The sequence below is a fragment of the Poromitra crassiceps genome (assembly GCF_964638095.1).
Source record: "Poromitra crassiceps genome assembly, chromosome: 9".
NCBI classification, from domain to species: domain Eukaryota; kingdom Metazoa; phylum Chordata; class Actinopteri; order Beryciformes; family Melamphaidae; genus Poromitra; species Poromitra crassiceps.
This window is the reverse complement of record NC_139630.1, coordinates 51,447,563-51,472,058: the sequence shown is the minus strand read 5'-3', so window position 1 is coordinate 51,472,058 and position 24,496 is coordinate 51,447,563. Positions and strand designations below refer to the sequence as shown.

Here is a 24,496-nt window from a genome sequence, read left to right as displayed (position 1 = left end):
GCAGGGTGGGGCATGTGAATGAGAGCGAATGGGTATGCTGGGCAGGTGGGAATTAAGATCCTGCTGCTGAAACTTGCTGGATAAGCTTCAATTGTGTTTTCTGTCGTCTCCTTCTTCTGCCATCTTTAGAATTACCGCAGGAGAAGTTCCAAAGGGATGAGAATGAGCTGATGGTTTTGGAAGTCTTCCAGAAGACGTTGCAAAAAGGAGAGAGGCTGACTGGAAGATGCCAAGAAAAAAACAGCAGAATCCACAGCCAGTCAAGTGTAGGTACAGTATTTAAAGATCAAGTAGTCAAAGTATAGCCTAGCCTGTTTCCTGAAATCGTTCCACCATCCTTTAATCCACTCTCAACAGGCTTGCTGAGCAAAAGTAGAATCTGCACTGTACTGCAGGTTGCTCAGAGCTCCTGGTGTATTCATTTATAACGCCTATGTTTTGAGCTAATACATTCTTGTAAAAACAATCGCATGTTGGAGCAACTTGCAGTGTGCAGATTCTACTTTTGTTCTATGTTTTGAATTCTGTTAAGCGCCTGATTTGGAGTGGGGTGTACTTGTTTTTATGCTGCGCACTCAGCAGCTGCTATAAGAGTAGATGAAGCTGATCAAGAGCATATGTCAGCGAAGCTCCTGAGCTTTACTTTTACTTTTGAGTGGTGTCTGTTTCCTTCTCTAATGATTATATCAAAAGTGCTCGCGTGATTACGTGGTTATTTTATGCCAGATACGATGCGTGCTAACAAAATATACAACGCAATTAAGTCTCGAAACCCAGTGCCTGTCAGTAGTATGACTCGATAGAATAAGGACAGTATTTGTTAAACCTACTTCCTCATCTCCCTCACACTCACAGCGGCCATAAAATGTACCTATCACAACAACAACCCTAGCTTCCAATCACCCCACATGTGATCACAGTCAACTGGTGTAAATCATCCTAGCAAGGAATATAAGTTCCTCTTGGGGTGAGCCACTAGTACCTAGTCTTATTCAAGGATAGTATTTCTTCTGTTGCCTCTTATCTGTTATATAAAATGTTCACATAACTTAATCTAACTTAATTTATATAAAATGTTCATTGTTCATCACTTTAAGAAATTTGTCACTTATAAATTAACAGCAACCCTGCTTTTTAACAATGCTATTGGTTTAGCAATAATACACCCAAGACTTAGCTAAGACATATTCGATTTTTGGCATTGTGCTGTGCAGGCCAGTTACATCCTCATGTCTATCATTGCTTATTGACTTGGGTGTGAATTGCATCACCATTGAACCATCACAGCCTTTAGAACAATGGTATTATTGTTGCCACATATGAAATGGCCGTGTTGACGATAAAAGTCATTCTATTTGAAGATAACTTGAGCTGTGACTCTGTGAAGATGAGGAACATACCGGACCCACTTGCTGCTAGATTATTGTCAATCTCTGCCAAGCTCCAAAATGTCCACTAGATGGTAGCATGATGCCAGGAGAATCTGCTAAATGAGCTGTTGTGCATGGTGTCCTTGAGTTGGCCTGGTAGTTAGTTGTTTGCTGAAAAGTGACAGCTGTGTTTCAAGGGTGTTCGTTTCCATTAAGCCTGAGAGAACAAGTTAGAATGTCAGGCGTCAGTAACTGCAGTAAGTGAACGCCATCTGTCACCTGTTAATCAGTTTGTGTTTTTGATCAAACCTTGGTGCTGTTTGTACCGTGTAGGGCAGTGTACCCATTTATCTGCCTAGACTGTCTGATGGTGTTATGCACCAAGATCACACAGCCTAAACATAACCTTCTGACTTTTCAGAGTAACCCAGACTTTTCACTTTTACACAAAAATTCGTAAAGTAGCAACATTTTACTGGAACTAAGTTGATTTTCTATAACTAATCCAGCAACTGCACACATACAGAAGACATCAAGTCTCTTCTCCAATTACAGGTGACCTGGCTGATAATGTATTGATGCACTCTAAGTCCATATGCTTTAGAGCAGATGTTCCCAAACTTTTCAGCCCAAGTACCACTAATATGTACGAAACCAAATTTCCCAAGTACCACTTCCCACTGTGGATTAAAAAAAAATCACTGTAGTTGGCTACTTTTGCGAGTCAGACCACAAACAACTTATTTGGTGATAGGCTGATGGCAGTCAGCAAAGCTCTTGAGTACCACCAGGTGGAGCCTCACGGACCACTACTGGTCCCCGGACCACAGTTTGGGAATCACTGCTTTAGAGAACTAAATTGACGTATAATTAATCTTAGTTATTATTAGTAGGATAGGCCAAACAAATGCACACAATAGTTGACATTGTTGGACAAGTGGAATGATGTAAATTTAGATGTAAAATAGGAAGAATTATTGCATTTTGTAAGTTTTTCTCTTGTTGAAAACTATGATGTCCTAATTTAAATATATATATATAAGTCAACATTACATATTAGGATTATGGTTTATTTAGTATCATACAAGATAATTTTTATTCGTTTAAATAATCAATATTTATAGTTTAAATCAAACGCATGGTCTATTTGTCGAAAATACTCAAAACTAACCTTATTGGAAAAAGTAAGATGAACCTCATAGTTCGAATGGAATTTATAGCACATGATGCGTGCCTCGTGTGGACGGAGTTAATTGTTGACTTAATAATTTAGTCACAACAAGCAACTGATCGCAGTCACACTACCATCACCCCTCTTCCAGGTCTCAGGTTCATAATGAGTTCTTCACCTGAAATAATTTATTAGTCTAATTATAGACTAAGACTTACAAAATGTTCAAACATTTCTAGTGGTCCATACATACACTACCAGACAAAAGTTGGGACACTCACATTTTTCTTTATTTCGTGCTTTTTTTGCACATTTTAGACTAATGTAATAGACTAAAACGACATCAAAACTATGAAATAACACACGTGGAATTATGCAGTGACCACAAAAGTCTTAAACAAATCAAAACAATCTCATATTTTAGATTCTTTAAAGTAGCCACACCTTGCCTTAATGGGAAGGCAAAAGCGTTGGAAAGAAATGAATACATAGTCATCAACTTTATTAATTCCACTAATTTATATTTGTCTAAGAAACACATTTCAAGCATTTAAGCATAGGCCTTTTGATCAAAATGGCAAAAGTACATTGAACTTTTGACTGGTAGTAATACATAAAAAAAAATATCAATAGCATTTCACTGCTGCATTGACGTTCGTAAAAAAAATATTAATATTTGCTTCGTATCTTCATATTAATGCCAACAAAACTGTTATCAGCCTATATAATATCGCTGTCCATCTGGCAACAATTCAGAAAAATGCACTTAACCTCCAGCTGCTTCCGAGGTGTGGCGTCTCTGTAATTATGCATTGTGCGTGCAGCGTGCATCATTCCCAGGAGGGCTATAACAGTGGAATTTCCATGCAAATTGGTTTGGAAACGATCCTTCTTTGAACTTGTGGAGAAGTGAAGGTAGTCATCAAATGTTGTTGATTGGCTCCTTTTTATGACTATAGTGGATTCTGAAGATGGTGTAGCCATTGAAGCTCCAGGAAACCTCAGCTTAGACACAGACTTCCTTCTAGGAGAAGACCTCGAGTTTGGTGACAGCGATCATGACAACAAGATTCTAGGCCTGGAAAAGTTCTCAGGTTTGTAATCGATTGTTTTATAATTCAATGTTTTGAAGATAGTGTGTGTGTGTGTGTGTGTGTGTGTGTGTGTGTGTGTGTTGATATTGACCTGTCTGTCTGTTGATCTGTCTATAGCCGCTTTCACACCGGCCTTGAAAGCGGTAAATGTTACGGAATATGTGATCCACGCCTCCGATGTGAAAGTGGTGAAAGCGGATTGGTGGATAATTGTTTTACGCCTTTCGTTCCGCCAGTGGGGGTAGTCATAGCGCCGTATCGTCCTCCACTCCGCCTCCACCTGAAAGGGTAGCAGCCGCGACACGGAACAGCCTACTATCAGAAGTAAGATAACCAAAGCATATCTGCAGTCTGTCTAGCCTGTTGTGCGTTAATAGACTCCTCGGTTATAATAATAATCTCTGGCAATAGGTGCGCACAGAGAAATCCATCTGCAGCCTGCTTTATGCACAGCTGCAAAATGATATTTAACTCCCCAGAATATATTCATGCATCCACACGCAGTACGTCCTCATATAATAATGCAGGTGGAATATGAAGATTTTTCGGTAGCCTACCTTGTCTTCGAGAACACTGGTTACCAGTTTCTGCATTGTCGGCATATTTGGTGAGTCTTTTCTCTTTGATGTCTTAACGAGCAGCTGTTGAGAGCTGCTGCGCATAGGCTACATGGCGATGTTTTGGTTGGTTTGGTTGGTGATGACCAGCATCATTTTAATTTGTCGGACTTTGATTAATTATAATAATGAAACTCAGCGCCCTTCGTTCACCCTCGTTTCAATCCGGGAGGGGTGGATGGCTGGATGCTATCTGAAAACGAGGCGGAAATATGGCTGGGCTGCTTGGTCTTGTGTGAAAGCAATTTCTGTGGCAAGGCTGCCGGCGTTGCGGGCCTTCTGAACTGCAATATTGCATGATCTGTGTGTGAAAGCGGCTTATGTGTCTGTCTGTCTGTCTACTCACTGTCTCTATCTTTAGCTATTTATTTAGACCAAGTGTTTCTCTTTATTTCTGAGTCCTACTGTGTCTACTGCTTTTATTTGCACTCCTCATTCTTGTGCTTTAGTGAATGTTTTGCATTTGTATCTTAATTGACACATTGTTTTCCGGCATTCTCACTATTGACATGATGATAGAATTGCGGTCTGACAATCAAGAGGATAAGCCCGGTCATTGTAATAATAGTCAATTTACTCCATTATTTCTGCTGTGTTGTGCTTGGTGCAGGGACGACAGTCTCATTATGGTTCACATAAGCTCTCAGTTGAATATACTGTCATTTTTTTACTAGTTTTACTAAAGCAAGTGTGTAGTCCCAACTTCATGCCTAAAGTGGGGACCGTACAAAGAGAGGAGCGTCTGGGCGTTCTTCTGTCTCTCAGTATCGAGTGCAGCCAGCCCCTCTCTGTGTCACACAGTGAGAGAAATGAAACTCCCGCTGCAGCCCATATTTCTCAGCATGGCTCTCTGTGTGTCAGAGGGAATGATCTGAAAAATGGAAAAGTGGAAAAAAGCAGCTGAGACACCATTATTATATAAGGGTCATAAAAATAGGGCCATTACCATCAAGGACACCATTACAGGAGGGCATTTATTCATCATCATCATCATCATCATCATCATCATCATCCGCCGCTGCCTCTGCTCCCACCACCACCACCACCCCACTGCTGCTGCTCCCACCACCACCACCCCACTGCCATGATCGTTTCCCCCTCATCATCATCATCATCATCATCATCATCATCTACCCTCATCATCATTATCATCATCATCATCATCAGCCTCACCATTACAGTCATCATCATTATCATTAGGCTCGGTAATCATCCACGAGGGGTTTCCGAGGGGCAGGATAAAAGGGCAGCTCCGACTCCTGCCTCCCTCACATTGCTCCCTCTGCATCTGTGGAGGAAGGTGCTCGTCTGTCCGTCGTCTGCATCGCTTCACACGCTGGGAGGGAAGGAAGGAAGGAAGGCCATCTTGCACAGCGAGAAGCACCGGCCTCAGTCTGAGTGCTACGCCGCTTGAAGCTTTTCTCTCTTCTGGGAAAGGATTTTTGCTTTTTTTTTTTATTATTATCTTAAAACCCCAGATGGCATCACAAACGCAAACGCAGGTAACCTCGCTGGTACTGTGAGTATCAAGTCTTGGAATTTCCCTGGAATTCTGTGGTGTTCTTCTGAAGAACAGAAACCAATCTTTGTCCTTCATTCATAGCACAGCGTCCAAACTGAATGGGAAAGCAGGCACATTTTGAAGGTTGTTTTTTTTCTCTCTTTTTCATAATTTAGAATCGTTTGAATCGTTCAGCGAGATTTGCTAGAGGAGATACTGTTTCAGCAGAGAGAAGCGTTTCAAGTTCAAGTGTGCTCTTTAGGTGATTCTGTTTGAAATATGTCTAAATATAACAGGGTCCAAGTTGTTTGTGTTCATTTGTGTGAACATCTGTTATAGTTTCTGTGGTTTGGGCGCCTTGTTTTTCGACAGTTTGACAGAATAATGCACATTTCTATAATTCATACCAGATTGAGATAGGAGTTGCAAATCTTGCAAAACCGAAAGCTTGGTGTGACCGGCAGATGGAAAGAAATAAGCAATCCTCTCTGTTTCTGAAGGTCTGTTGTTGAAAACCTGGCCACAGTACTTGGAAACAATCGTTCGTGTGTGTGTGTGTGTGTGTGTGTGTGTGTGTGTGTGTGTGTGTGTGTGCGCGTGTGTGTGTGTGCGTGCGTGTGTGCATGTCTTTCCTACGCAGAAGTAGCTGCTGAGATCGGTTTCTCTGTGTATCCTCTGGGTGATGAGCAGAGTCCTGCCTACAGCCAACTCAGCATGGAAAGTGAAGCAGACAACTCCCGCAGCACGACCGAAGGAAGGGAAGAGGAGGGCAGGGCGGCCCAGTCCGAGCCCACCTTCCCCCCCTACCTGTCCTGCAGGTGCTGCGGCCAGCTCCTAGACGAGCCCCTGGGCCCCGGCATAGACCTGGTGGGTCCGTACTGCCTTAGGTGCTGCAAAGCCTCCAGGGAAGCCAAAAGCACCGACTTCTGTTCGGCGTTCGGCGGCGTCAGTGGGATCCGTCCCGCTTCCCACGTGCAGAGCGACGGCGAAGGGCTGGAAGAGAAAGGACTGACCGGTGAAGACGGATCGTCCCGAGTGAACTCGTGCCACCTGTGCGGCTTCTCCTCGCGCTACGCCAACCACGTGAAGCGGCACATGAAGACGCACAACGGGGAGAAACCCTTCAACTGCCCCCTGTGCACCTACGCCTCGGCCCAGCTGGTCAACCTGCAGAGACACCTGCGCATTCACACCGGGGAAAAACCATATAAGTGTGACCGCTGCACTTTTGCCTGCAGTTCCCTCGGCAACCTCAAGAGGCACCAACGCATGCATGTGTCCTCCGCCGGCTTGGGACAGGAGGCACCGCGACCTGCCAGTGGCCAAAGCAGCCTGAAGAGGCCAGTGACGACTGGCCACAGACCCAGCGTGGAGGAGCCTGGTGCTTCAGTCAAAGGTATTTAGGCTTTACTGTCATATTTAAATCATCTCCAAAATTACAGTAGTGCAGCAAGGAAGAGGGAACGTGGGCATAGTTTTCTCTCTATTGGCAGCTAATGAATGTTCTCCAGGTGTTTATTTATTTATTTATTATAACAACAAAAAAAAGATTTTCGTTTTACATTGTGTAAAATAAACAAAAGAAGTAAACCGGAGTGGACAAATTAGTTGCATTGTTTCCAGTTATTATGACATAGTGAAGCTAGTAACGGACACATCTTGGGGAGAGTATGTCCATGTGTGTGCATGTCTGTGCCCATACACACATACATGTACATGGTCTATATTCCTCAGTTTCACAGCATGTATATATATATGTATATATATATATATATATATACGGTATATATATATATATATATATAAGTCAAATATTTTTGCCGGCCTACAGTCTACACACTGTAAAGATTGGGGGGAAAGAGGCAATGATGCTACTCTTCTTCCTCTATAAATAATAGACACGGCCCTTAAATGATCTGCATATTGCATAGTCTGTCTCAGTGTGAATGAAATTGGGCATGAAATTGTATTTTCAACATTTTGAAGTAGTCTGAGAACAAAAACTTGTTTTGCATTTTGATAGCTTTGATCACCCAGGCCAGCATCAAACCATCCAGTCTAACAGACTTTCTCATTTGTTTCTGATGAAGTTGCAGAGGTTGTGAGGCCGACGTCAAACCTGAATTTGGGCGTCCAGAACAGAACATCAAACCTGAATCTGGACGTCCAGAGCAGAACATCAAACCTGAATTTGGGTGCCCAGAACAGTGACTACCTATCAGCCTTTAACAGCTTAAAGGGGGCATCCCCACCACCCCTGCCAAGCTCAAACCCAGCTCCTGGTCATCGGGCCGCAGCTCTTCTGGAGACCACGGGGGGCAGCGTCAGTAGGGCGACAGTCCAGCCCAGGGCGGGGGTAGCGGACGGCGCCCTGCCCCCTTCACTTTTCCCTTACACTTGCCGCTTGTGCGGCATCGTCCTGGAGGACGAGGACGGCACCTCGGCCCAGATATGCGCCAAGTGCACCCTGGAAATGCTGACTAAAGACTCGTCGTCGCCCAACAGCCCTGGCGAGCGCAGCGACAAGGTGTATACGTGCGCCGCCTGCCCCTTCCTCACACACTACCCCAACCACCTGGCACGCCACATGAAAACCCACAGCGGCGAGAAACCCTACAGGTGCCCGCAGTGCGACTACGCCTCGGCGCACTTCGACAACCTCAAGCGCCACCACAGGGTGCACACGGGCGAGAAGCCTTACAAGTGCCATTTGTGCGACTACGCCTGCGGGAACCTGGCCAACCTGAAGCGCCACCAGAGGGTGCACTCGGGCGCCAAGCCCTTCCAGTGCGCCGTGTGCAGCTACAGCTGCAACCAGAGCATGAACCTCAAGCGCCACATGCTCCGGCACACGGGGGAGAAGCCGTACAAATGTGCGGAGTGCGGCTACACCACCGGCCACTGGGACAATTACAAGCGGCACCAGAAGAAGCACGGCCTGGCGACCGACGGCTGGGTCAAAGTTCAGCCTGGCCACGACGAAGAGGACGAGGACGAAGAAAGGATGGGAGTCGCAGTGGGTGTCGGAGTTCAGACTCAGAGGAAAGAATTAGGGGTCGATATGCAGTATATGTCTAGGTAGGGAAGACAAGACAGTACACTTGTGCCACAAACTTGAGATTGTATGTATAAAATATAACTCAGTAAAACTAAGCTACCAGCAACTCCCCCCCCCCCCCCCCCTCACAAAGCCTTTATATTGTTTTTGTGTTCGTTATGTCTTTTCAGTGTTTTGTCAAAATGTCTTCAGAGGCTGCTACTTGTTTGTTTGTAGAATTCTGCACAATGATGTAAAACAATGTTCAAAATGTTGATGCCTTTTTGATTGAGTAGGGCGGAGTAAGCTATTCAGAGCCCGTCTTCTACTCTGTTGTTGCTGTATTCGTGTCAGACAAATGGACTTAGATAAGTGCTCCACTTTTTTTTGTCAGATTTATTTTCACTGCAACTGCAGTTCTTCTTTAAGAACCAATATAAAAAAATATATATATATACCAACAACAACAAACAACATCACACACAGTATTTAAATGAAAGGAGGAGGGAAATTAGGTGTGGGAGGGGCACATAAAAAGGACACAGGTTTACAGGTTAGAGGGGGAGGGAGGGTTTGTTTCCATGTTTTCATATGGAGACAGAGGTGGGCAAGGGGGAGGGGAGGAGCATAGGCATCCTCATCAATTGTGTCCATCCTAGACCCTCCATCATTGGTGGGTTCTGTTTTCCCCAAAGTATGGCTCCTCCTCCTCATCGGTGGTGGATTGAGTTACTTTGGGTTCCCCGTGCGGCGGCCACCATGTTGAGCTCACCCGCACGAGCTGGGTGAGCCCCCCACTCAGGGTGAGCTCACCATCCAGTTGTGTTAAGGCCCCTGGCTGCTGGCCTCCACAGGAACATGTTGCCTGGTGGCCTCAGGAGGGGGGCTGGTCGCCGCCTGCTCTTCGTCGTTTTCCATTTTTCTTTTGGTTCTCAGTTGAGTGCTGCTTTCACTCTCAGCTCTCTCTCTCTGATGGAATCAAGTGCTCCACTGTGTCGGTCCTTTCCATGTGCCTTCCTGTGTTTGACACCACAGTTAGGCCCATCACAACACAGCCCCGTCTCACACTACGTCATAAAACACTTTCTGCCCTTCAGTTCTCACCCAGTATTAGTCAGTGGAGCTCATGCCACCTTTGCCTGAAGTCTTAACGCTGCATTGTGTAGATTTAGGAAGGAACTTTTTACATTTCTTTTTATGACATTTTTAAATGTCAATTTCAAAGGGTTGAAGTCAAAGCTTGAGCTGTGCACCAAGAAGAAGACTAGAGACCATCTTGCGATGGGATCACACCAGCCGCGACGCCTGCGACTGAATATGAATGTGGGCCAGGGGCGTAAAGTAGGGGGGCCCTACTTTTGGCCCCCTTGCTCGGACCACACCCATCTTCAAATTCAGTCTGTATTTTAATATGAACGATACACCTGTCAAGTTTCGTGAATGCATTTTACGTGGTTGTGATGCTATGAAAATGCTCATATACCACTTCAATTTGGGGAAATGGGAAAATCGGTTTCGAGTGATTGGCCAACCCGTCGGGGAGATAAATGGATACAGACAGACAGAGAGACCGTTTTCTTTATTCTGTAGTAGAAAGAATGTGGGTGAGGAGCGTAAAGTTGGGGGGGGTGGGGTGGCGGTGCTCGGATCACACCCATTTTCTAACTCGCCCTTCATTTTGATGTCAAAGCCATGCCTGTAACGTTTCGTGACTGCATCTTGCACGGTTTAGAAGCTGTCACGCTAACCAAATCTGTCCACAGACATACAGTATAAACACCTGGCAAAAGTACTGAAAACAGTTTTGCCTTTATTGGACAGGACAGTGGATAGACAGGAGAGGTGGGGGGAGAGAGGGGAGGATGCGGCAAGGAACCACGGGTCAGATTGGAGCCCGGGTCGGCCATGCCAAGGACCAACCCTTAGTGGTACGCGCTCTACCAGGTGAGCCACTGGGACGCCCCCTCAAAACCACGTCTGTGGTAGTTCCCGCTACATATAGGTGTCTTCAGGACCACATTTTGCAACACAAGGTGAAAACCATACCAGCCAATGCTGTCACTGTCACGGCTGGTGATTGGATTCCTGGAGTATTTTGTGTGGCGTTCTTATCCTCCTACCATGTTTACAGTAAAAGGAAAAAAAACACACTTCCAGTACCTTTGGTTTGCTTCATAAGGTCATTTGAATATGACGTGAGGTTTGAAGCCATTTGTAAATGATTAAGAGTCTTCCTAAAACAACACAGTGCAGGGCCTGTTCATTGCAGTGATGTACCAGTCCTGGTAATGGCATGCCATCAGAACGAATGTATGTACTACTGGCATAGAGCTATTTGATAATGCTGAAATTGTTTTATCAGTTGAAAAACTATATTGGTAAATTAGGTTGTGTTAACCTAATAAAATAATCTCCAATGTCTTGAAATGCACATTGTCATTTATCGCAAACCCCTCAGGAATAAAGGCCAGTTGGAAGACTGAAATGTTGGGAAATGGAGAACATTTCTGAGCCAGAGCTTATTCAAAATACAAAAAAATGCATGCACAAGTATTCTGAAAAGCTCCGTTCAGTATCATAAATGTAGTTTGCTTGTGTCGTTAAGGAGAAATCATTCAGCACTATCACACCATACACTTTTGCATTGGTAGACTGAACAAAAGGGATGAATTAAGTTCTAGGTGAGGGGAAAATGGCACTGTGCATCATCACCATTACCACTTAATACATCAAATCATACATGATCATGCTTCTGAAAGGACGTTTCCCAACGAACCTTGACCCCGTGCTTTATCACCAAGACTTCATTGATTGTCTGAGCCTAAATTTGAGCCCTTATACCTTTTTGGGAAATGTCCTGTTGAGGAAGACAGTGTTGAGTCATGTTGCTTTTGATTACTGTTTTTTCTCATTGACTGTGAATTGAGCTCATTGTGTGTATTTTCTTAACTTGGAAAGAAAAAAGATGACACTTATTAGTAAGCATGTGAGTGTCAAAATGAAATCTATAATTTAGTATAGTTTTTTTATTTTTCTAATGTGGCTGTATTACACTATTAGAGTGCATACTTTATTATTAATATATATGGTATATATATATATATAACTTTTTCTTTTCTATTTTGAATGTGAATCAGTGGCATTTAGTTAATATGGGAAAGATATTAGGGACCGTGATTTTTCATCTTTGTGAATTACTATTATATGCAAGTGAGATTTTTTCAGGTGGCCATGACACAGCGGCGCATCGAAACCCATTGATTAGTGTTAAGGTCCCTAACTGTTCTCTTTCGTCCTTATGCAGTGGTTTCATAATTGCCTTAAGTGAGGGTTTTGAAATGAAATAAACACATGAAAGTAATTTCATTGAATGTCAAGACGTCAAACTGGGTTTGTTTTTCTTCCTCTTAAGATTTGCGATAAACATAAAGTAAAATATTGCTTAAAGTTATAGTTCCTTTCTTGATTTTCTAATGTCGTAACTTATCACTTAGTGAAACACTGCTACTTTAGAGTCGAGAGATAAATCAAGAAACACAGCACTTATACATTACTTACATTATGTGCTTCTATGTACTGACTCCTACCTCTTTTTGCTATATGTGTAGCCTACTGCAAATCATGGTTGCTCTGCCATAATTAGGAACAAGATACCTGCATATTATCAAATTGAGGACCAAAGTTGACAATGAATATGGAGGTAACTCAGCTCTGATGTAGACATGACTTAACTCACCCAATAGAGAACTACATCACAAATGTCTTGGTTAATTTCAGCCCCTTGGGAAAAAGATCAACGACAGCTGCCACCAAACTAAAGAAGAAAAGAAGTGGAATGAAACAAGCCAACACACTCTAGATTCAATTTGATACATTTGTCTTTATGTTTGATATTGATGGAAAATGCACTCCAAGTCAAAGTGTAATTTGGCACCTACACATTTATTGACATCCAGGACTTTGAAGCTTCCATGTATTTTGTTCTTGACAGTAATACGGAGACACACAGAAAATGATCAAAATAGGCCTCAATGGTGACACTTCTATTGAGTGTCCACACACCCCTCTGTTCTCCACTGAAGACACAGACGCATAACAGTGAAAGAACAAGACATTTCTATGTTGAGAACATTTGTCGTTTACAGTTCTGGCTACCGATGAGAGAGCGATGGGCTGGCATCGATTTACATGTACGTTTCAAACCACTGAGATGCAGCTTTTGGAAGTATCTGATGCTAACAGCAAAGGGAATGGCTTGATGAACCTGGAATGACAGCCGTTACAAAATAGTGGAATACGTTTGTTTTGTTGGTGACCTTCCACTAACTAACTTTGTTCAGAGATCACAACAGCAACTGTGATCACATTAGCCACTTCATCAAGCACCTTTTCAAATAAATCCTCTGAGATGATTGACACACTTTACTTACAAATTACAATAATGAATTGAAGCCGAAAGGATGCTCCGCACAATATCATTACTCGCCCCGAAAAGAAAAAGACAATCAATACAAATCAGATGTGAAATTTGTAAACACTTTTCATTTGAACTAAAAAAGAAAAGTCCCCTAAACATTCTGTAAACAACCATAAATGTTAGTCCTTTTAAACTTTTTTTGTTCTATACAGCTTAGATTACATTTGATCTATTTGATTACAATAAACTATTGACGATAAAGATATTAGTAAATGTTCAGAATACTTTTTAAATTGCATGTACATAATATAAAAGTGACATTGTCATAATTCTTTTATGTTTCTTCTGTGCAAAATGCTTTAGTAAACTATAATTTGGCATTTATGAGAAACCTTAAAAAAATTGGTTGGAAAAAAAAAATCATAGGTGGATTTACAGAGCCCCTTAGAAATATCCACGCAATATTAAGTCATGCTCAAGCTTTCACTCAAATATCCATCTCCACCTGTAATACTGTGCAAAATTATTGTTTCAGCAAGTGCAAGCAGCTCGGCCAAATCAATCAATCTATGACGGTCTGCAAGATTCTAGGTAACACTGGCTAAGACGAACTAGATTTTCTTTTACATTTTCGACTAATGGTATAACCTCCCCATTCTCTTGTTAAATGACAAGGTAGCCCATGAGGCAAAAAGGAAACGTTAAGGCATTAGACTGTTTCTGAAGGCAGTATGAGTGGCTCTGTGCCTCGAACACAAGGTGAAGATTTACATTAAAAACACCAACGTGTTGACCAACTTGGCACATGAACAGCATGACAGACAGAGGCTCACTAACAGTATATAGGAACTAGCTAAACGAGTTATTGGCCAAGTACATGACATTTTGGTATACAGCCGAGCCAAGCGTATCATCCCTGTCACTCTGAATAGTCGACGGTTTTAATTGCTCAAATGAGATCAATTTCAACACATTCGCTGGACTCTGGATAATTGAGATAACTGCCCGTGTCCAGTTCTGCTGTATCATCACTAGTGCCAGGTCTGACTAAACATTGGCTCTAGTTGGAAGGGAACATGCAAATCCAAGAGCTGGCAAGTTTCCTTCATCCATTTAGTTTCCAATACCGTATATTCATTTACTTTGTACCTCAAAAATACCAATGGATTTTACTGTAGAACTTCACACAAATTCAATGAAACAGTGACCCTTGTACAATGGGGAGGGGGGGGGTTGGGTTGGGGTGGGAATCAGGAATTTGTAAGATGGTAATATATGAACAATTCGTTGAAAGAACACAGATTTCTGCACTATAGAAGAATGCATCCCTATTCTGATATTTGTAGCTTTGCATGCTATTTTAAGTGACGTGGCAAGTTCCATAACGGAGGGCCAAAGTTGAAATGGAATGACTGTAACTGAAAAATACAAGCTTTTTTTATAAGTCTGAAAATACAAAGACGCTGTCAAAGATTAAATGAGAGCTTAACGCAGCAAATTCTCCAGGAGGAAGCTACAATCTTGCAGAACCGGACACCTATGTTCCGCTCGGCTCGGCTCGGCTCGGCTCAGCTCAGCTCGTAATCTTTGTCGTCCCAATCGTTGAGAGTGGAATGGAAGAGCAGGAGGAAGAGGAGGAGGAGGGGGAAGCAGGGGTTACAGGTCGTCGTCCCCGATTCCCTCGAAAGCGTAGTTGCCATGGAAATCGTTGCCGCTGACATCGTTTGCCGAGTTGGAGGCGCTGATCCCTCGGAGGGACACTGAGCTCAGCTTGGTCTGGATGGAAGCATCGATAGCATACTTAATTAGATTGATCTCTGTAAGAGCCTATTTATAGGGGTGTGGGGTTATGGAAATACCTTATCCAATCACATTACTGGGCTGCAAGCTTCACCGTTTTGCGGGAACACAATACTCTTTAGAGCATGACACCTTACTACAAACTCAAATATCCACATATACTCACAGAGAGTTTGACGATTTGTTCACGGTTTGGGTCGGGGGAGTCCTGCGGGCAAAATGCACACACAGAGTCAAATTCACGTCTTACCAGAGACCTAAATCACACAAAAACACTTGGGGCATGATCTCCCATTTCTCACCAGTAGAGGGGGGGATTTCACAGCTTGCTGACTGTCTGACCGGTGGATGGAGCCATTGTGCCGTTTCCTCAGCATCTAGGAGGTGACACAAGATAACATAAACACATTATTATTGCAAGGAAAGAAAATCTACGAGAATCTGAAGTATGAGACTGATTTCAGAACTGCCCTCAAAACAGTGGTTTGCCCATGAATGCCTGTGCGAGCCATTTAGTATTAGCACATTTAGCAGTGATATAGTGGTGACGAAGGTGAGAAAACTATGATTTCCACTTGATCTTCCACCAAAATGAACTATTATATTTTCAGCAAAGCATCAATTTATGCCTTTTTTTTCTTAAAAGACGCTATCTTCATGTAACTTACATCCATTTGCTTATGATAATATAATACACATTTAGATTAATATATTAGATAATGATAATTTAGATAATAATAAATATAATAATAGATATAAAAGTGGGGCGGCTGTAGCTCAGGAGGTACAGTGGGCCGTCCACTAATCACTTTGGATAAAAGAGGTCGGTGGTTCGATTCCCGCCTCCAACAGTCTGCATGTCTAAGTGTCCTTGGGCAAGATACTAAACCCCAAATTGCTCCCGATGGTGTGCCAGCACCCTGCATGGTAGCTTGCCGCCATCGGTGTATGTACCTACTGATTGTAAAGTGCTTTGGATAAAAGCGCTATATAAATGCAGGCCATTTACAATTTGCAATAAAAATTTATGTGAGTCTAAAGAGGTGGATAAACTGAGTTTATGTGCATTTACCCTGCACTACATTCATGAGTATTAGGTGGAAAACACAATCAGAAGCATGTTGGGTCTAGGACAGGGTGTCAAACATACAGCCCAGGGGCCAGAACCGGCCGGCCCACAGTGTGACTTTGTGAAGTGTGAAAATTGCACGGAGAAGTCCTTCAAATCCAATTTTTCAAGCCCAGGACACCCCTGGTCTAGCTGATTCATCATAGAGATACTGTAGGTGGTATTACAATTATCTGGAGACAAACCTTTTTGATGCTGCCCCCTGACTTCTTCACCATTAGCTCATCCACCATAGACTGAAGGCAGATACTCATCATGATAGCCTGAAATCACAGACAGTGGGGACAAAATCGTATTAATTTTTTTTACAGTTCCACCAAGTATATTTTTGAACACATCTTTCATGGATACTGTCAATACAGCTAGTTAGCTTCAGCCCTAAACCCTTTCGGTCAGCCTTGTGTATCTTTTGTTTTTCTGTTTTTTCATTATTCTGTGAATATTCTTTTCTTTCTGATCAAAATAAACTACCGTAAACTAAACTAAACTAAAACTAAACTAAAACAGATTACAGACCAGATTCAGAGAGGAAGAATTCAAGGAGATGGAAGAGGGAGAAGATGATCAGATCACAATCGCTTTGTGTCGCAGTCATTTAATGCTTCACTTAACCCCTGCTCAGTGACCCTTGTTGACCGCAGATTGACCGCGCCAGGCAGGCATTTACCTGTGAACTGGTGATGGTGACCCACTGGAGGCGGTCCTTGCTCATCAAATACTCGAAGGCCAGCTCCAGCTTGACCTCACACTTGGCTGAGTTGCAGGGATTGGTGGTGCCGTTTGCTACCGGGACTTGCTGCAGTGGAGGGGGGGAGGGGGGGCGGGGCGGAGCGGGGGGTTATTCGGCTTTGCTGGATGGCTGGAAGGCATTGTCACAATCATCATCACCATCTAAAATGTGTTATCCATCATCGCTGTGATCATCATCATCATCATCAGCCACTGATTAACTCATTAACAATCATGTTCTAGCCACTCTCTCCATCGTTATAATTCAATAGATCGTCAATACTTCATCACCACTGCCATTATGTGTGTCTTGCAAAGTACATGGAAACATGGGCAATATTTCCACATTTTGGCACATACACCTAAATGGAGGGCAAGCTTCTCCCCTTCTATTCTTTGTTTGGGGGGCTCATATACTGTAAGCAAGCCAATGACATTTCCTATCCTAGTCTCTCCTCGTTAAGCCCTCGTTACTGTGCTACTGCATCACAAACGGCGAGCAGATTTTGAGCGGTAGGCACACAGAGGCACGCTGGCAATGTGTGCACACTGCACGCACAGACACACACACAGACACACACACCTTCTGTCGGATGCTGTATTGCAGCCCACACACACACACACACATCTCCAGAATGGAGAAAGTCAAACACAAACATGGGCAAACAAAGAGGCAAAGATGTACAAGTGAAGACATTGAAATGCTTTGAGAGCTCCCTGAGCCCCAGCTCTCTGGAGACCCGCCCTCATTCCTCGTTAGTGTTCTGTCGAGTGCCAGGCTCTCTGGGGGGCTCTCCAGTCTGAGTGGGACTCCTTCCTTTAGGCGACATCCTGCCTATATACCCCTCCTGGGCTAACCCATCATCATGTCCCCCCCACCACCACCACCATCATGGAAAAACACACCGCTCAAGACACAAACGCACACAGAAACAGATAGTGTGACGCAGACACACACACTAGCTGTTTACACTTGTCCTCCTTGCAGAAATATACAGCCTGTTCCTGCTTCCTTGAAAAAGCTGCAACAAGACGTGGTTTGAGATGTGACTGAAGGGGGATCGCAGGACCCCGTGAAATGAGATGTTTGTTTGGAGAGGAAAAGACTCATTAAAATGACCCCGGACCTCCGAGACCGAGCTCAGGAATTAGTTTGCCTCCTGGACAACGTCTATTCCAGTTGAGTGCTGTGTATTTATATAGCCCTTAATCACAAGCAGCTTCACATACATCAGATACATTATTTAGGTTTCTGTGATGCAGATGTCTACATGGCTGTAACTATAATGCAATACAAAGGTGAACCCCCCCCCCCAGCGCGCCCCCGCCCCCCATATTTACATTTAAATGCGGACTTGCATCTATGACTGCTCATCTTTCACACTGGAAGCTGAAATATTCTGGGCAGAGCTCAGGAGAAGAGAAGAATGCGTAATGCTTTCCTCAGCTAGCGAGTGAAAATAGCTTGTTCAGTCTTTCAAAAGAGCCGTCTCCTTTCAGGATGACTGATTGAGTGTCAGCAGGGGGAAAGAATGCCTATTCAAAGCAGAGCGAGCTTTATGACTGTGACCGCGTGGTGCACACCGAGATCAATGCTGAATTCCTCTTGTCTGAAGCAATTCAAAAAGCTGTTTTATGGCCTTCCCGAATAATCATAGACGAGTTCAGATTCTTTTGGGATATTTTTTTTTATAACTATGAAGTGAAAATTCCGAGGACGAGGTGGCTGAAAAGTGAATGTCAACCCGTGGAAAGTACAGGCTGCAAAGTGAGTTTTGAAGGCCAGAAATATCAGCACCTGGCACATTAACTGTTGAGTCACCGGTATTGATCAATAACCCCATCAACCAATCACAGATTTAATGTAATTTTGTGATATGAGGCGGTATAATTCATTAATTATTACTTACCTTAATCAAAGGCAATTACTGAATTTATACATCAATTAGAAATTTCAAACGATAAAAAAACGCCATTCAATTTGACTGTGTCATTCCATTTACTAATGCGTTTTCCAATTTAGCTTCCACCTCGCAATTAATTTGTCGACTGTTTTCACCATTTACACTTCCTGCTTCTGGGCCACAATTTTATGAGGCAATTTATTACATTTAATGCATCGATTCGAGTGGGCAACATAAAAACGATGCAACCATCCACCCACACCTCTTCTGTCCTGCTGTATATACGTGTACAGAATGTGCTGGCTAGGTGCTTTCTTCTACCGTGGCACCAGATTCCCTCCTAGCAAACAGACATTATCAATTAAACTAAAGGATGGTGTTGTACAGTACGTGTGAGGGTGCTGGATCGATATAGCACTACCCCTGTGTGGGCTATGTGTTTGGGTAATTGGACTGATGAAGACGGATGGTATGGAGGTCAGCACTTTTCGCAGGAGGAGGAGAAAACTGATGCTTGGCAAGACTAAGGAAAGACATTTGGCTCTGGTGCAGTGGTGAGACGAGGCTTGTAGAGCTCCACTTCAGTAAACAAGTGACTCTGGAAAGGCACGCACCGTCGCTGGTTTGAGGCGGACTTGAGCCAACTCCTCTGTCTCTCTGCTCTGCCAACTCTACTCTCCTAATAATATGGACAGATTCCAAACATCTGTCGTAGACAAGACAGCGACACATGCACACAAACGAACACGCGCACGTAGCTTCTCTCCTCCTCCCACTCACAGTGGTCCACTTACAGAGGAGGTGACCCGCCAGCAGCGCATGCGCGTGACCTTGAAGCTGCCCTCCTTCATCTGCTCGTTGGGCAGTTTGACGTGGAAGTTGAGCTCGTTGTTGCCGGCGCTGACGACGACGTGGCAGCCCTTCTCGGGGAAGTCGGTGATGCACGGGTCGAACTTGATGTAGCCAAAATACTTGAGTGTCTGGCCTAGCCGGATGAACTGGATATCAAAATAAACCAACAACAAAAACAACAAAAACAGAAGAACAGATGTGGGATTTTGGATGAGCAATTTCTCTAAAAATTTATTTTTCCTAACCCTGAAATAACAAAACAGTTGGAATTCTCAAATAGATCCATGTATCAGACCTAATCAAAAGGATATTCCTATGTAAATGCAATATGGATGTAATGAAATATGCACATCATACGTCAGTATAAAAAAGAAACTGGGCTAATAATGCACTAGAGACGATATTATCTACAGGTCTACAGATTTTTCCTCGCACAAAGACAAGACCTTGTATTCCTACAAGCTGACTTCCAGACAGACAACGTGTGGAGGCATAATCAGGAGATGGCCTTGCTTACCTCTTTCTTGGAGCCCTTCTCCTGCAGCGATTTGAGCTGCCTGTGCTGGTCTTTGTTGACGAGTATCCAGCCTCGCTCAACGTCAGACACTGTCTGGGAGAGCCAGAAGAAGACAATACAACAATAGTCACATTTCTCTTCTTCTTTGGTACATGCAGATTTTGGTTGTTGTGGAAGAAATCACAAGAAGTGTGAGGGGGGGGGGGGGGGGGGGGGAGTCACATTACATACAGAGGTCAAGCGAGTACACAGGCACACATGTCCACAAAGCACTTATCCTCTTTGATGACTTGTTTAGATTTGCACTCAGCTACACAGCGGCAACACTCAACAAACCACAGATTTTAATCAAACCTGCAATCCTGAAAAAGGTTTAAGAAAACAGAACACAGTTGCTGCGGCTAAGAGGGGGGGGGGGGGGGGGGTTCAGCTATTACGATCGTAGAGAAACGCAGGGAATTACTGGCTGCAGCAGCAGCATGCCGCAAAGAAGCCCAAAGAGGCAGAACACCTCCGCTGTGCTCGATTTAGCTTCCTCGCTGTGGTGATGGCACCACGCAAGCTCAACGATGCACAAAAAGATGCATTGTGGGAACAAATATCTGTTTCGATTTACATTCCCCTGTTCGGTCCCATTCCTTTGGGGGGGTTTTTAAATCGGAGAAAATGCCAAAATAAATGCAAACATCATGCGACATGCAATCCTACAAGGTCCTAAACATACTGGTGAGCTTAATACGGACTCCTTACCTGGGCATATAGCAAGTTCAGGCCCACTCTGTTTTCCATTACGTCACTGTCATATGCCATGTCCCAGTAACTGCAGGGATAAAAAGGAAACGGTCCGTCTGAATACATCGAAATGTTTCTCAGCACAACATTTACTACTATTACTTCCAGCGGGGAAGAACTGAACCATTTGAGTGGCATCCAGGAACGTATGAGACCTGGAGCAGATTTAAAACAACAACAACAAAATCATATTTGGCTATCTGCCGCATAGTTTCAGCAATGTCTGACATGCGAGGGCTGTACTGTTCATAAAGTTTAATTAGCTGTGGACTTACTGGCAGCAGTCCCACAGAGTCAAACAAGAGAAATTTCAATTGTGTGTTGACTAACAGAACACAGAGAGACGACAGAAGAGCGAGAGAGAGAGAGAGAGAGAGAGACAGAGAGAGAGAGAGAGAGAGAGAGAGAGAGAGAGTACACATGCAAGTGATGGGCTCCACTGCTCAGATGGTTTTGAAAGCTGAAAGATCCTATCTTTCATCTTCAACATTATGTTCCATTGGTTCATCTAATTTTCTATTAAAGAGCCAGTATAATATTAGTTCTATCAAACTGACTGTTTGGTATTACTGAACATTCATTGATAATTGCATAGTTGTGTGACAGCCTTTAGTTACAACCTGACACAGATTGCCTGGTGTTTTTAGGGCGTCATTAGCCATCTCCTTTCTGAAGTGCGTGATGCATTCAAGACACACTTCCATTTACAACGGAGTCTCATCAGCTCTATTCATCTTTTAGCCATAGGGTTGGGAAATTCCGTTCTTGAATCGACATTGGTTTCACGCTTCGATCTCAGACCACAGTCCCTGTTGTCTGCTACTAGTTGGTAGAGCACTGGATCTCTGTATCCGCTTCTCAACCGGTCTATCTTTTGCTCATTAGTATCTCATGGGTGACGCATCTCTTCACTTTTAATACAAGCACGCACTTTAACATACTGACACGAGGGACGAGAGTGGACAGAGAAGCTGTTAAAAGAGAGATGAGCCAAGCTGCCCGGCCGCATTAGCAATTCACAGACACTTAACAAGGCAGAGGGAGATGGAGGAGAGAGTGAAAAGGCGGAGGAGTGGAGGGAGGAAAGAGGGGGATGAAGGAGAGAGTGAAAAGGCGGAGGAGTGGAGGGAGGAAAGAGGGGGATGAAGGAGAGAGTGAAAAGGCGGAGGAGTGGAGGGAGGAAAGAGGGGGATGAAGGAGAGAGTGAAAAGGCGGAGGAGTGGAGGGAGGAAAGAGGGGGATGAAGGAGAGAGTGAAAAGGCGGAGGAGTGGAGGGAGGAAAGAGGGGGATGAAGGAGAGAGTGAAAAGGCGGAGGAGTGGAGGGAGGAAAGAGGGGGATGAAGGAGAGAGTGAAAAGGCGGAGGAGTGGAGGGAGGAAAGAGGGGGATGAAGGAGAGAGTGAAAAGGCGGAGGAGTGGAGGGAGGAAAGAGGGGGATGAAGGAGAGAGTGAAAAGGCGGAGGAGTGGAGGGAGGAAAGAGGGAGATGAAGGAGAGAGTGAAAAGGCGGAGGAGTGGAGGGAGGAAAGAGGGGGATGAAGGAGAGAGTGAAAAGGCGGAGGAGTGGAGGGAGGAAAGAGGGGGAACAAGTACTGCAATTGAGAGGAGTGTATCTGTGAGTGCATTTCCTTTGCAGCATCACGAACGCGTCAATGTTAAAAGGATAGATGTGATTTTTGGAACGCGAGCCCTATTTGTTACTTGCATGTTCTCCCCGTGTGGGTTTTCTCCGGGTGCTCCGGTTTCCTCCCACCACCAAAAGACATGTATGTTAAGGGTTAATACTCCTGTCAGTGCCCCTGACCAAGGCAATGTTAAATGAACTGGAGTTGGTCCCCGGGTGCTGCACTGCACTGCGGCTGCCCACTGCTCCTAGTTCTAGGAAGGTTCCTTCCTAGTAGAGGATGGGTCAAATGCAGAGGATGAATTTCCCCATGGGAATAAACAAAGAATAACTTAACTTAACTTACTAATGAGGATGCTGATTGGTAGATGTCTTTCTCAGCAAAACCCACTCTGTTCTTCATACTAGCTCCAGATAGTACAAAACACAATACAAGGTCAATGCGGTCACGGTCCTGTCTGTGCAAGCTGACTGAAGCTCACTGAAATGTCACACACACACACACACACACACACACACACACACACACACACACACACACACACACACACACACACAGTGCACACAAAGTACATTTCAGTGGGCCTCAGTCAGCTTGCACAGACAGGAGCTTGACCCCAATGAGCTTGTATTGGTTTGTGCCTAGCTATCTGGAGCTAGTATGAGGAACAATATGTATTGTGCTGAGAAAGGAATCTACCAATCATCATCATCATCATTGGTAAGTAGCAAATAGGGCTAGGGTTCCAAAATCAGAACTATCCCTTTAAGAATTATTATCCACCAGAACCTCTGAAGAGACAGACGTTTCCATTTCAAAATCCCTTAAATGCATGCATATATAAAATAATAAATATATAAATATAATAAATATTTGCCACACTTTCTCAACACATACACATATGTGCATATCACTGTTATACTACAAAAACCAACTCTGAAATTGGTGACTTCAGTTAAAGGATTACTATTGTTGGTCTTATGAAAACCATTTAAAACCCATTGGATAAACTAAGTAATAATGAATTCTACAGCATTTGATTCATTTTGACCTCATCTTCCACTGGATCTCTTAATACTGGTCGGTCTGTTTCCCCTCCCTGACCCTCCCACTCCCACCTGTTAGCTCCTCCCACTCCCACCTGTTAGCTCCACATTCGTTCTCCCGGCGCTGCTCCACACACTCTACAGTGAAACTAGGTCAGGGGGACGAGGACTTTCCTTGAGGCAGAAACTAAGTCAACATCCTGTGTGTACCTCAGTTGGCAGGCAGGGTGATGCAAGCACAGACAGAGGAGGAAGTGGCAAAGGTGTTATCGAGCGGAGGAGGGGTGCAGTCGCTAATCTCAGACTTGGCGAGGTATAGCAGCATCCGCACGTTACACCAAGAGGGTTAAGAGACTGAACATAATATTGGTGTGGACGAAACCGATACACATTCTGTGACTGCATGGGTCCAAAACCCTCTATCTGAAGAGAATGCTGATCAATGAATGACACAAGCCTAGAAAGCAAAAGGCTTTCTGCTGACCGGTCTGCTTCCTGCCTGGATGTCCACTGCTCGAGGTAAACAGGGGGGCAGACTTCTCGCCAGACCTCCATATGGTCCCACTTACACAGAGCAGCGGGAGCCATGCTGGAGTAATTTCAGGTTAACAGTCCCTTTGGCTTTGCTGGGGCGAAGTTAAACCAAGCAACTGTCTGGTCACAATAACTACAGTAGGCTACTTAGGGGGGGGGGGTTGGACTACTCGGGCCTACGCTACAAATTAACTGCCACATGGTGACAAAACATGGCCAACTTGGATAAGAAGCTCATACTCGGGGCTCGCCGTTGCTCCGACCCGTTGAGGAGGAGTGCATGACTCGAGATAAGAGGAGTGAAGCGCGAGGAACTTCCGAAGAAACCTCGCAGTTGTGCTCGAATTAATTATAGTAGCCTT

At 44.1% G+C, this 24,496-nt stretch overlaps 2 protein-coding genes across 2 annotated transcripts in view; one reads left to right on the top strand and one right to left on the bottom strand.

Moving 5' to 3' along the window:
* Nucleotides 1-226: 226 nt before the first annotated feature.
* Nucleotides 227-9,231, top strand: znf513a (zinc finger protein 513a; the record flags this gene model as incomplete). The annotated part of the gene is made up of 4 exons (XM_083642839.1): nucleotides 227-266; nucleotides 3,501-3,635; nucleotides 6,394-7,149; nucleotides 7,844-9,231. The coding sequence occupies 4 exons, from the start codon at nucleotides 227-229 to the stop codon at nucleotides 8,833-8,835; spliced, it is 1,923 nt and encodes a 640-aa protein (XP_083498965.1). The 3' UTR covers nucleotides 8,836-9,231.
* A 3,429-nt stretch (nucleotides 9,232-12,660) lies between these two features.
* The window catches only part of snx17 (sorting nexin 17), a 32,631-nt gene continuing 20,795 nt past the window's right edge, over nucleotides 12,661-24,496 (bottom strand). The window contains exons 8-15 of the mRNA XM_083642539.1: nucleotides 20,889-20,958; nucleotides 20,139-20,231; nucleotides 19,564-19,767; nucleotides 16,804-16,932; nucleotides 16,322-16,399; nucleotides 15,310-15,384; nucleotides 15,174-15,215; nucleotides 12,661-14,983 (exon numbers count right to left, since the gene is read on the bottom strand). Of these exons, the coding sequence (XP_083498665.1) occupies nucleotides 14,864-14,983; nucleotides 15,174-15,215; nucleotides 15,310-15,384; nucleotides 16,322-16,399; nucleotides 16,804-16,932; nucleotides 19,564-19,767; nucleotides 20,139-20,231; nucleotides 20,889-20,958 (811 nt within the window). The 3' untranslated portion in view covers nucleotides 12,661-14,863. The remainder of the gene's footprint in view (nucleotides 14,984-15,173; nucleotides 15,216-15,309; nucleotides 15,385-16,321; nucleotides 16,400-16,803; nucleotides 16,933-19,563; nucleotides 19,768-20,138; nucleotides 20,232-20,888; nucleotides 20,959-24,496) is intronic.